Source organism: Triturus cristatus, chromosome 12, assembly GCF_964204655.1.
Source record: "Triturus cristatus chromosome 12, aTriCri1.1, whole genome shotgun sequence".
NCBI classification, from domain to species: domain Eukaryota; kingdom Metazoa; phylum Chordata; class Amphibia; order Caudata; family Salamandridae; genus Triturus; species Triturus cristatus.
The window spans coordinates 208,962,895-208,974,674 of record NC_140595.1 but is presented as its reverse complement, the minus strand read 5'-3'; the positions used below and the strand labels follow the sequence as shown (position 1 = coordinate 208,974,674).

The window sequence follows — 11,780 nt, the reverse complement described above, 5'->3', positions numbered from 1 at the left end:
AACTGGCAAACATAGGAGTACTGACAGTCAGGGAAATCCAGTGATATAAACATACAAATGAAATTACTTTATAAGATACTGGACTCCTCTTTTTACTTGCAAAAGTCGTCCATGGATGAGACTGTATCAACAGTGCTAAATATCTACACTGTCCCGACTCAAATTCAATCCATGGGTATTTAGCATACAGATATTTAAGGTGAAGCTGCTGAAGATTTCTGTATTGTCCCATATAATTACAAAGCACGGTCTTGTAGTTCTAAACAGAAAAGAAAATAATAATGATTTACTGGCTGAATTGTACAACATGTACGTAGGAAACCTCCAGGGCAGAAGAGCCTGGCTTCACCACATTCCCATATTGTGTTGATACTAGGCAAATAAAGCAAACTGCTTTACTTCGCTTGGTCTCATTTGCAGTGACCAGTCAATATCAATGACAGCACCTTGAAATAATTCAGGTCTGTCTGCTGTGCAAAACCCCACTAGTACATGGCTTAATTGACAATGTTTCTACACAAATATGCAGAAAACGAATTAAAGAAAAAAATACTTTTAGAGCACAACATCTGTCTAAAAGGCGTCAATGCCCTAGTAGCAGTTGGTATTAGAAAGGGAAGAAGGAGCAAGATAATGATCCCCTGCCTATCTGTTAAAGAGTAAAGAGCCGAGTTTACAGGGCCATGCGAAAAGGAGTATGAGATTGGAGGCTGAAAACAAAGTAAGGGAGCGAGTTCCACAGCTTGTATGTGGCCACCGAGAAGGCTCCACTTCCCTATCAAAATTTTCGATGCTTAGGAACAATTAGGAGATTTCTGCCTGAGAATCACAGTTGTATTGGGGGGAGGGGAGGTTGAGAGTGTAACGCTGAAACAAGTTCCTGAGTTCTCCCGGGCCAGCGTAGGGCAGGGCTTTGTGAATAGTACAAAAGAGCTTTGAAGATAATTTGTCTATTCAACGGCAGCCAGGGAAGTTTCCGACTCCCCTCAGAAGCTGATAATTTGGGGATAACCAGAATTAGTCTGCCTGCAGTGTTTTGGATCAGCTGCAATTTAGCAAGTACAGTCGTATTAATATCCAGGTAAAGAGCACTACAATAATCCAACCTGGATTATAAATTCCAGAGCCACTTGCTTCCATGTTGGAAGAGCATTAAAAAGGAAACCCTTTACTAAGGGATTTGATTATCCAAAGACAGGTTGATACTGTCCTGTTGACAGGTCGAACAATAGATATTTTAATCGACCAGTACTCCAAGATTTTTAGCGGAGTTTGCAGGAGTAGGAAAGACCCACAGGGCACAGCCAACTAGGGTGATTGGGTCATTCATGACATTGGCATTAAGGTGTGGAGTACTCATCATTGTACGTATTTATTTAGAAAAGATTACTTAAAATGTCACGGAGTAACGATACAGTCTAGTGTACTTTTTTATTTTAGAGTCTATCAATTTTGACATGAAGTATCTCGCACGATTTCCATGTCAATCTTTTGATGGCTCAGCTCGTGAGTTGGCTGCAAGAGCCAAGCTAGAGCCCTGACTGACTCGTGTTGTTAATTTGCTGGCTTGCTTACATCTAATGTGAAGTGTTTGCAAAAGCAAAGATAAGCTGAAGCAAGTATCTGAAGCCTCGAATTTGAGGTCAAATTGCCACACAGAAAATATAATTGCTGCTTCAACTACGTACTCGCTCCTCATTGTACAGTAAATCCTGTTGTAAAACTATTTTCCTTACAACAGCATTATCAACTGAGTTAGCAACTAGTTGGATTTAATAAAGAGATTAGGTAGGGTAGTGTTTTCAATGCAAGCTCTTGAAAGAGCAACGACTTAATCTATGAACTAAGCATGATCACTTAAAAAAGTTAGATAAATATTAAAAACAAACTGGCTCTGGTCATACTAATCATTTCACCAGAAAAAGTCAAAGCTACAAGACACCTTTAAGCCTAAGTGTACTCGAAAAACGCAATACAAAAATAGATCACCCCCTAAGCTAACAGCAGCTAGCTTTATTTTAACAAAGTATCTTAAGGCAGACCACACAGGCCGGAAAAAAAAAACGACAATACAGGGCAGAAGAATTACTGGTCAGTCTTAAAACATGGCAACCAATAATTGTTCTGCTCAATAAACGTGTGCTTCAGTACTGATAGCTAGAGTTAAATTACCAAATCGGTCAGAATTTTCAATTAAGTATTGTATCAAATTCCATTTGAACAAACAGGTGGTAAAATTAAGAAAAATCTGTTTGGACATTGCACAAAAGTATCAAAAAGACGCTTATATAATTTGTGTTCAGCAAACATTTAAGGAGTGTATGCACATTCTAACGTGTGTATATGGCAGGGATAAAAATTGGATAAGCAATGCATAATAAATTGCCATCCAGTAAATGACAAAATTGGTCGACTTTTTAATGTTACAAAATTATCACAAGATGTACTCCTGCTACAATGCTTACCTGACTGATTGATGAGAGAGGATCTTTATAGGTGACCCTGACAACCAGCGACACAAATACAAATGATGTTTGTCAATACACTGATTTATCTACAACCATACCTGTTCTAGTGCAAACATGTGGTACACACAAGAGAATTTGAGAGGAAAAAGCTGCCATGGAACAAACTATCCTTTAAGAATCTAGGTAAAAAAAAAAAAATACAAAAGAATTCTACAGCTATGCTGCACAGCAAACTACCACAAAGCATAAACGTGACAAATACAAAGGCTTGCCTACAAGACATTTAACACATGAAGCAAAGGTGTTAGACCTGCATCATTATTCCTCAATCCATGTCCCTTTTTCATAACATTGTTTATTCGCCAAATGTACACTGCGAAAAGCACACAAACTCTCAAAAAATAGAATTGTTTGCAATTGAGAGTACCACACGGTTAACCTTGAAATTAATATTAAAAAAAAGAAAGAAAAAGACACCTTAGCATATGCTAGTCCGCTTTCTCTACGGTGTATAGAACAAAACCGTCCATTAACAGGACATGAAAAGTGCCATAAAATGTTGCATTGTCTAGAAATGCGAACTGGCTATTTTCCGTTGCTAAACAGTTGCCATCTGTAATTCAGTTTTGTGGTAACCAGCTTAGTAATGAAGACCTCAAACTTCCTTTGGGCTGCTTGAACTCAAATGCCTTGTTTCGGGACCTATTCAAATACTATTAGTTTTTTATTCTACTGTAAATCCATGAGTAGAATATCATGCACTAAACCACGCAGTGGCAAATAAAGGGTTTTCACTTATACAAGTGTGACGCTGCCGTTGCTCTGTGGTTCATAAAAAAGTTAAGCTCACACCGGCAATAGACTATTATTCCATTACTCGCAAGAGGCCAACATCTCAGACGTTCCAGAACATCTCAAATCGGTCTTAATGCAAAAATGCAATGCTAATGTATGAACCCACGCTTGCAGTACAGAAAAAAAAGATTCGGTTTTCTGTGCTCCTTTAAATAAACCAAGTGGCACTTCTAAAGGCAGTATAAAAAGGGGAAAAAGAAAAAGTGTCCGTGCTGGGCCAGCAAGCACCATAATCTTTGAAATCCAACTGCGTACTTTACCGGGAGGGCATTGCTCTCAAAATCTTCCATGAATGGATAGAGAAGTCCGGGAGGTGGACCTAAGAAACTAAAATGCTAAATGTAGCTTTGGGCTACTGGCGTCCTGTGAAAGATCAAGGCGGAATCCACTTAAAACATGGTCCTCTTGGGTTGGGGATGTGAAGGAGAAAAACAGTCCTCCTATTCTCCAAATGACTAACCAGAGAACCAATGAGAAGGTCCACTGTTCAGGCACCTTGTTCGCGATGCAAGCCTTCCAACGCGATTTATCAGCGTGGTCGAACATCTTAACGTCGGCTTCTGGAGTCCCATCAAAGCGTCGAATTAATTCCGCCTCACTACTTCAGTCCTGACTCACTATATACTAAAAAACCGAAATTCATTACTTTTGCCGAGGATGTAGTAGCTTCCAAAGTGAGGCGTGAGTGCAGGGACACCATGCACTTTCCAGAGGCGTAACAATTCAGGAACTTATCTGGGTGTGTTCCCCACCTCACAAAGAAAAGCATACGCTTATGATGGACCGTTAGTCCTTTGAGCTTTATCCTTGATGTAGTATCTTATTGATTTGGTAAATGTTTACTTGTCATGGGTGGAGGGAGTTTAAGTGTCCACGGTTTCATAAGTCTGCTTAAGGTCTTTCTGTGATGGACAGGTCACTGATTTCCATTTAGTGAGTCAAATGGATTGCTGATAACGCGCGTGGGGGAGAATATTTACCATTTACTAAGTGGTGATTCCCCCAGGGACGAGCATTTGATTAATGTGATCAGCAGATGTCCACACCATGTGAGCAAGTTTCCCCACCTCGGCCCAACACACCTTCACGCATGACCCAGATGGAGACCCACACACAAGGGCGGAAGGTGAACAGCCATCTCTTGGATCCCCTCACAAACAGTGATTGGAACTGAGCAGCAACCTGTCTTTGTGTCGGATCTCTTCGCGGAGACGCACTTCGCTGCCTCGAAGGTGGCGGATACTGGCCTTCATCTCCTTCATTTTGACTTGCATCAAGGCGATGATATCGCGCTGCTCGTTAAGCTTCCGCAGCAGCTCCTCGGCCGTGGTACCCGAGGACAAGGAGTACGAGTGGTCAGCGGAGGCGGCACGGGCACAGGCCGGGGCCCCCTGGCGAATATCTTCTGGCGTGCCCTCATCCTCCCGCACCAACAACACCCTGAGGGGCCGTGCTGGAACCGTCCCCAGTAAAGCTGCTTCTTCGCCTTCTCCTTGCACAGTCAGGTCGATTGGGCGTGTCTCACTGTCACCCACAACCACAACTTCCACCTCATGGGGCTCGTCATGCTGCGACTCTCCTCCGCTATAGAGTAAGGCTGGGGCAGCTTGCTGCTGTGGCGGTGGTTGCAGGGCTGGCTGTTTGCGTCCTCGGCCACCCCCACGGCGGGCCCGGCGCTGCTCATTCACCCCTCGCAGAGGGAAGATGGTGGGCACGCGTAAACTGTAAGTCTTACGGCCGCCAGGGAAATGAAGGCTGCAGAGTCGATGGCCCGACGTGGGCTGAAAAGTGCTGAAACAACCGCTGACGCCCGCGCGGGACACATTCTTAAGCCAGAGCCGGCGCAGCTCCGGGTCCTTGGGGAAGGTGTAGAAGTGCAACTCCCTGTCGCGGTGCGAGTTACTATAGCATCCAGGCACACAGCATGTGAAACCAGGCATCCCGAAGACGCAGGAGGGGCCTGGGCCCTCAGAGCTGCTATCGCGGGGCCCAAAAGCTGAAAGCAACAAGCGAACCGGAACTACAGGTCCCACAATGCTAATTGGTTCCGGGGACAGAGGCGAGCACGACGACCGGACTTCGCATTTAAAGAACTACATATCCCACAATGCAAACGGCTTCCGGCGTAAGAACAAAGTAATGCAGTAATAAATAAAATTAGACGTCGCTTTTGAAGTCCGTCTGAAAATGGTGTTTCCGGTTACTATATGACAACACATAAAAAGCTACAGAGAAAATGATTAGCACCTCCGGCTTCTGGAACGATAAACGAAGAACCGGTCAGACTACAGATTCAACTAACTGACAACTACTTCCGGAGTAAGTGACGACCCTGTTGACTGAACCAGTAACGACGAAGAAACTTGAATTTCCTTTAGTGGTTAGTAGTTTTATACGCTTCCGGTCTGAGCCTCGTTCGTGACGACCCACGACTTAGAACCACAGACCTAAAAATATCACTGACCACAAATTAAACAAGAAAGCGTCGAGCACGTAGGACAATTCTCACGTCCAAACGTACATGGAATTGACAATTACACTCCCTACAAGGCTCAACTAGCTACTTTGTTAACTGAGAATTTCGGGAAAGTAGATATCTTAAAAAAATTGGAACTCTCAACGTAGTTCCCTTATTTCCAACAGAATAAATGTTCAAAATGCGGGAACTGCACACAACTTTTCTGTACAGTGAGTTTTGAAGTTAGCCTTACTCAAAATGGCCTCCATTCCGGACTTATTTTGCGTAGATTCTCGCGAGACTTAAATTGAACGTGATGGCGCGAGCGGTGTTACCGGAAGCCAAACATTGCAAGAATTGGAGATATACTTTATTACACCTAAGGTTTTTTCGGGAATTTTCCAAATTCCTCTCAGGAGGGGCTGTGCCCACGCCAGAATACGCAGGTGGAGAGCGGAGGAGCACAGAGCACTATAATCCGCAGGTGCCGTATACAAAGATGTAAACATCTGCAGGGGGGACCTTTAGAGTAAACAAGAATTAAGGTATATGGGTGGTTAGGGGTTATAAGTACATACCTGTCACGTTTTCAGATTGCGTATGTGTGACATTTCCAGGGTATGAGCATGGTTATATGTGACACTCTATTGCTTAAGTCACTTAAAGTGTGACCCTTCTAGTGCACTATTGTATCTTAATACATCCTCCCCAGTGTTCTAGGTCCTTGCTGCTCAGCCAGTGAGTGAGGTCATCTAGAATCGGGGGCGGCTCCTCGCAATGGCGGAGTAGCGTCGCCCCACTGACAGCCAGCAGCTTAAAAATAAAATTATTTCTAAACATTTGGCTCAGCCAGCGTGTGCAGGCGAGGCATGAGAGGGAATAGGAGGAGTACTATGTGCACTCTCTAAGTGCACGTGTGTTTGGACTGCCGTCTCCAGCCGACCAAAACACACATGTACACTTAAATTTAACCAGCCCGCTGCATTGAGCAACTGGTGTGGACACACCCCACCGATTCCCTGGTCTGAGCAGGGCATGTTTCTAGCCTGCTCAGGCCAATCTCCATGCTGCTCTGCAGCGCGGGGATTGGACAGGGAGTTTGATGCAGTTCTAGTGCCTGCTGGAACACAGAAGAAGAAGGGGTTAGGGTGTAGGGGCATTTGTTTGCCTAAGATACCACCTTTCCTAAGGGGTTAAGGGTGTAAGGGTATTTGATTAGCCTAGTGCGTACTTATCATGTTTTAGATGCTGGATGATTGGTAGTTTAGCCCAAAGATTAAAGGAATACCTTGTTACTTCCCTATGTAGTATAGGGTAAGTAAAACCTTTGGTCTCTTTTAAGTGCATGGTGATGGGGGTACATGTACATCCAATGCACAACATCGTGGAAGAAACTTGTTTCTGTGTTGAGGTATGGTGGCTACAGGCTGGTCCTGTCAGTGTGTGTGGTGTGAGATTAATGGGTAGTTGTGTTAATCATTTGGGTTATCTTCACTCTGGCACCGGTTATTTGTGGGACGCTAGTTGGTCTCTGAATTCTACCATCTTTCACGCCTTTTGAGCTTTGAATTTTGTGCAGAGAGTATTGTTTGAACTCTTCTGTTTGTTTTGGTGGGGTGGTATTATGTTGTTGCAAAAACAGTTGATGGACAGAATGCAGAACAATGTCATACATTCACCCCAGTACAGCGATGTGGGCCTAAATCCATAGTTTTTTTGCCCACCATACCATTCAAAGTCATCTCCTTGTGTTTGCTTTGTTAGCCCTAAGTTGGCAGGGTATGCCCAGACGTGGGTCCCTTGCTCACTTTGCCACTGGATTCAAGCTAACCTGCCTGAGGAGGGGTGTTGCTCTGAAACCGGTCCCAGGATGCTTGTTCAGGGAGGACCTGGCTTGGCAGTTCGGTCTGGACTGTTCCCATGAGGCACAGGGTCAAGACTGATTTGCATATGGCTGGGTCTGGGCTGAGGTGGCAAAGGGAGCTAAAGAAGGATGTGGATTCAACCCACATCTGTGACTGGGGGTGAGTGTCTGAAAAGTTTCAGCACTCCGTCCATCATCTCCTTGTGCTTGCTTTGTATTATGTTATTGGACATTTTGTGCTTCGTCCTTTTGACGTTTCTGTTGTTTCTTAGGGGTGGGGATGTGTTGTGTGCCATTTCCTGTTGTGGCCCCTTGCCATCTCATGCATTCTTCTTCAGTATTGTATCCAATGTCATGGGATGGTTTCATCAATTACCATCTTACGTCCTTTGATATTTTCCATTGTAAATGTATTGTTTATATATAAAGAGGTGAGGTTTGTTGTATCTTAATACATTCTCCCCAGTGTTCCAGGTCCCTGCTGCTCAGCCAGTGTGTGAGGTCATCTAGAATGTAGAGTGTGTTCGTGGGATTGGAGTGTCAGATGGAGATATGGGCGGAGCAGCAGGATTATGCTCCTGGTGGGAATTAGCTATCTACTTGAAACTAAGATCTAATAAACCTTCTTATAATCTACACTGTGACCTTTGAATTATCAATTACAACAGGCACTTTATCACGAATAAAACCAAGCAGTACGGGGCAAAGAGAAATTCTAGAAATTGTATTGAAACGGCTGTGCCAGCCCCTAAAGTTCTTTTGGACTAAAATATGATAGTACTGTGGGTTAGGCAATAATTCTAGAGTGCAGATAGAATAAGTGTTCGAAGCCAATGAAATAACTGGTAAGAAACAGAAAATCACAACATAACTGTACTTAATATAAGATGACGTATCACATAGCATGTAACACACTTTCACCCTTATAAACAAACGACAAAGAGAAAGAAAGAGAAATATGCAGAAAATTAACAATTAGCTTTAGTATAAATTATTTTTTTAAAGCTTGTGAGTATAGAGACATTACAAACTGGTCTGTGATTTGCAGAAGTATCTACGTTTTGACAAGCATCTGAAACACAGTTGGCGTGAAAAAAGCACAATCAGAAATAAGTAAACCTGTAGCCGAAGGTGCAGCAACTAGTGATGATCATGGAAAAGAAAAAGAAGTTGAAGAATTTTGGACAATCTTTAGAAGGAGCATTGTTAACATATACTTCACCTTTAATCTAACCAAGTACCCTCTTATGCTTTAAGAATTTTCATTGCGTGTACCTCCTTTAGTCTTATTAAACTTCTTTTATTCCACCAACCTTCTCCAAAAAGTTAAGCTGATCCTTTAGAGTCAACATTTTTACAGGAAACCTGTGTTTATATTCCCCTTTTTGATCCTTTAAAAGGTTTTCTAACCAAAACCCGATCACCTACTGTGAATGCAGTTACTTTCACATTGTGGTTTTTATCAACTCTTTCCTTTGTTAAAAGCCTGATGCTTGGAAACTCTATCTAGCATTACAGACCAGATTTGTCTTCATGAAATTTCAATGCCTTCACCCAATTTGGACATACCAACGACCATGGCACTCTTGCGTATAAGTTCAAAAGGGTATACATCCATTGTGGTGTGTGGTGTAGGTAAATTCGTCCATAGTTTTTGCCTCAATTTTTTCACAAGCTATAGCAGGTTGAACCCCATCTTTCAGAAATCTATTACTTCTTTCCACCAAACTATTTGAAGTGGGGGAGATATAAATCCACCTGAAGATGTTTGATTTCAAAAGAATTATTTAAGTGTGTCATGTGTTTTAAAGTAAATAGCGTCCCATTGCCAGCTTCCACATTTTTGGGAGCGCCTTCAATGGAATTTTATTTTTCTACCAAAATGTAATCACCTGTTCAGTACTTGGAGATAGGGCAAAATCCATATACATCCACCTTGAGAAATATTCCACTGAAACAATCGTTATCTTTTCTCGAATGGTAAAAGCTCAAAATGACCTGCAAAGTCTAGAGCAATTTTATCCCAAACATTCTTGGGCATGGGAACTGTGTGCAATGGGGTCTCAGAAAGTCTCTAATGTTTGTCTGAGAGTAAACAACTAGTGCAATCATTGACCCAATCAACCACTTGAGAATCCATAGATGGCCACCAGTGAAATTGTTTCAAACATTTGACTATGCTCTTCACGCCTAAATTACGCTCATGAGCAATTTTGATACTTTTGTCTAAGCACAGTAGGTGGAATACACCTGTCATTGCGCATGAGTACACCATTAAGAAATTAGTTCCTGTGGAAACTGAGCAAATGATTTAACTGCAGCATCTAAATTCCATTATTTGGGCCAAGCTAATTCTGAAAATGTATAACTTTATGCAATATCTTGTCAGCACTTTAAGTATCTAACCCTTTCTGGTAGCCTTCCCTTTTACTAAATCTTAAACCATTGTAACTACACACTCAACTGCCTCCTGACAATCATCATCACTAGAGGTAGGTGGCATTCTAGACAATCGGACCAACATTTTTTTAACCTGAAATGTACTTGACGTCAAACACATACCCTAAAGTCGTGATGGTAACCTCACAAGACGAGCTGAAGTCTTACATGCATCATTACCCTTGAGAATGTATGCAAGGGGTCTGTGAGCAGTGTAGATAGTGAATCTAGCCTAGATCGTCTTACATTTTTTCACTACCCACGTGAAAGCTACTGCTTCCCTCCCAATGGTACTGTAATTAGTTTCAAGTATTTTTAAACACAGATGCACAAGCAATCTCCACTTTTCATCATCAACCCATTGTAGTAAGTATTTTTTTAATTGTTTTTGGTTAATTAAAACCACTACAAAAATACACGTTAATAAAATTAATATATATTAAGACAGGTGAAATGCGTTTTCAAAAACTAAAAAGACTCTAATTTAAAAAGCGCCCTTGTTCGGCTTCTTCTGAGAAGGTTCCAAATTCTATGCTCAAAGATTCCAATTGCGTAAGCTAAAATTTCCTTATGTGTTTTTTTGCGTTTGCATGGGGTGCAGCTTTCCCTTGCTTAGATTCTACTAATAACAGGAATTTTACTAGCTTCCCATTTAGCTGCTGGTCCTTGGGGTTGAAGCATGCAATCACAGCCTATCTCCGAGTTCGAATCCCTTGTTCGTTAAAATGCGCTTTGAATAGTCCTACCCTTTCCTCTTTTAATTTGGTGCAGGAGCATATTGGATGTTCCATGTCCTCAGTGCCATTCCCACATGGCCTGCATGTCATTCCATATTTCTCTCTGCCAGGGAGGAAGGTGCGGTAAAGCTGGCAAGATTCCTAGCCTATATTTTATAAATTGTTCTTTGGTCTTCCTTGAGTACCCCAATTTGAAGTATGCCTGTGGCCCAAGTAGTTAATAGCCGCTCAGTGTCATCCAGGCGTGGCTCCTACAGGCAAAAGCAGCTTTGTCTTCAGCAAGGGAGATCTTCTTTATTACCTTATTTACTACTTGCTCAAAGAGCGAATGGGTAGTTTGGGTTTCCCGTAGGTTGACTAATCTGGTAGTGGTGAGTGAATTCTCCAAGTACTTTGTAGCACATCCATCTCACCAGCCTAAAAGTTCCTGCCAGAGCTGATGGTTCAGTGTATTCTGGGGAGAGTTCTTGATTTTGTGCCAACACCTAATATAGGAACCTTGCCTGGTAAAAAGTTGTTTGGTTAGGTCAAACTCCAATCGAATCTGTGCAGGTGAGACGTAAGATGGGTGGTTTAACATAACTCTATAACTCTATAACGCTCTGCCCATGGTGGTGTCCAGTAGTTTAGCGTCCCTCCCCCATCAGTGCTTTCGCTGCCATATGTAATAGAGGGTGAAATTTTAGCTTGTGCTACCCAGAGTACATGAGAAATGATAGGCCCCGTAAGCTTTGTTTTTAATTGCCTTAGTGTTGTCTCTATTGCCATCCACTTTCTCCTGATGGCCTCAAGTTGGTTGGTGAATTGGCCACCCTCGTCGATGATTACCCCAAGGTATTTATTGGCAGCGGTGTTCACAATTGTTTTTTTTCCCCCCAAGTATCAGGAGTGGGACCGTCGTTTGCCATTGATTCAGGGTTTTTGCTGTATTGATGTTCACTTCTAGGTGATTTTCAACT

General features: G+C 42.5%; 2 protein-coding genes across 8 annotated transcripts in view; one reads left to right on the top strand and one right to left on the bottom strand.

The window, feature by feature from the left end:
* Nucleotides 1-2,393: 2,393 nt before the first annotated feature.
* THAP11 (THAP domain containing 11) lies at nt 2,394-5,406 on the bottom strand. The gene has a single exon (XM_085638674.1). It carries the CDS (start codon nt 5,261-5,263, stop codon nt 4,475-4,477), a length of 789 nt encoding a protein of 262 aa, XP_085494800.1. The 5' UTR covers nt 5,264-5,406; the 3' UTR covers nt 2,394-4,474.
* Nucleotides 5,407-5,508: 102 nt separating this feature from the next.
* The window catches only part of CENPT (centromere protein T), a 1,095,738-nt gene continuing 1,089,466 nt past the window's right edge, over nt 5,509-11,780 (top strand). For 3 of the 7 annotated variants that reach the window (XM_085638665.1, XM_085638673.1, XM_085638670.1), the window contains exon 1: nt 6,079-6,265. The gene's annotated coding sequence lies outside the window, so the exon portion shown is untranslated. Of the gene's footprint in view, nt 5,643-6,069; nt 6,327-11,780 lie in introns of those variants that run through there. The other 4 variants (XM_085638668.1, XM_085638667.1, XM_085638669.1 and 1 more) reach the window with 4 other exon arrangements.

Bases quoted from the DNA above. Each gene is read 5' to 3' on its own strand.
- THAP11 (XM_085638674.1), bottom strand. From the start codon at position 5,263: ATGCCTGGTTTCACATGCTGTGTGCCTGGATGCTATAGTAACTCGCAC.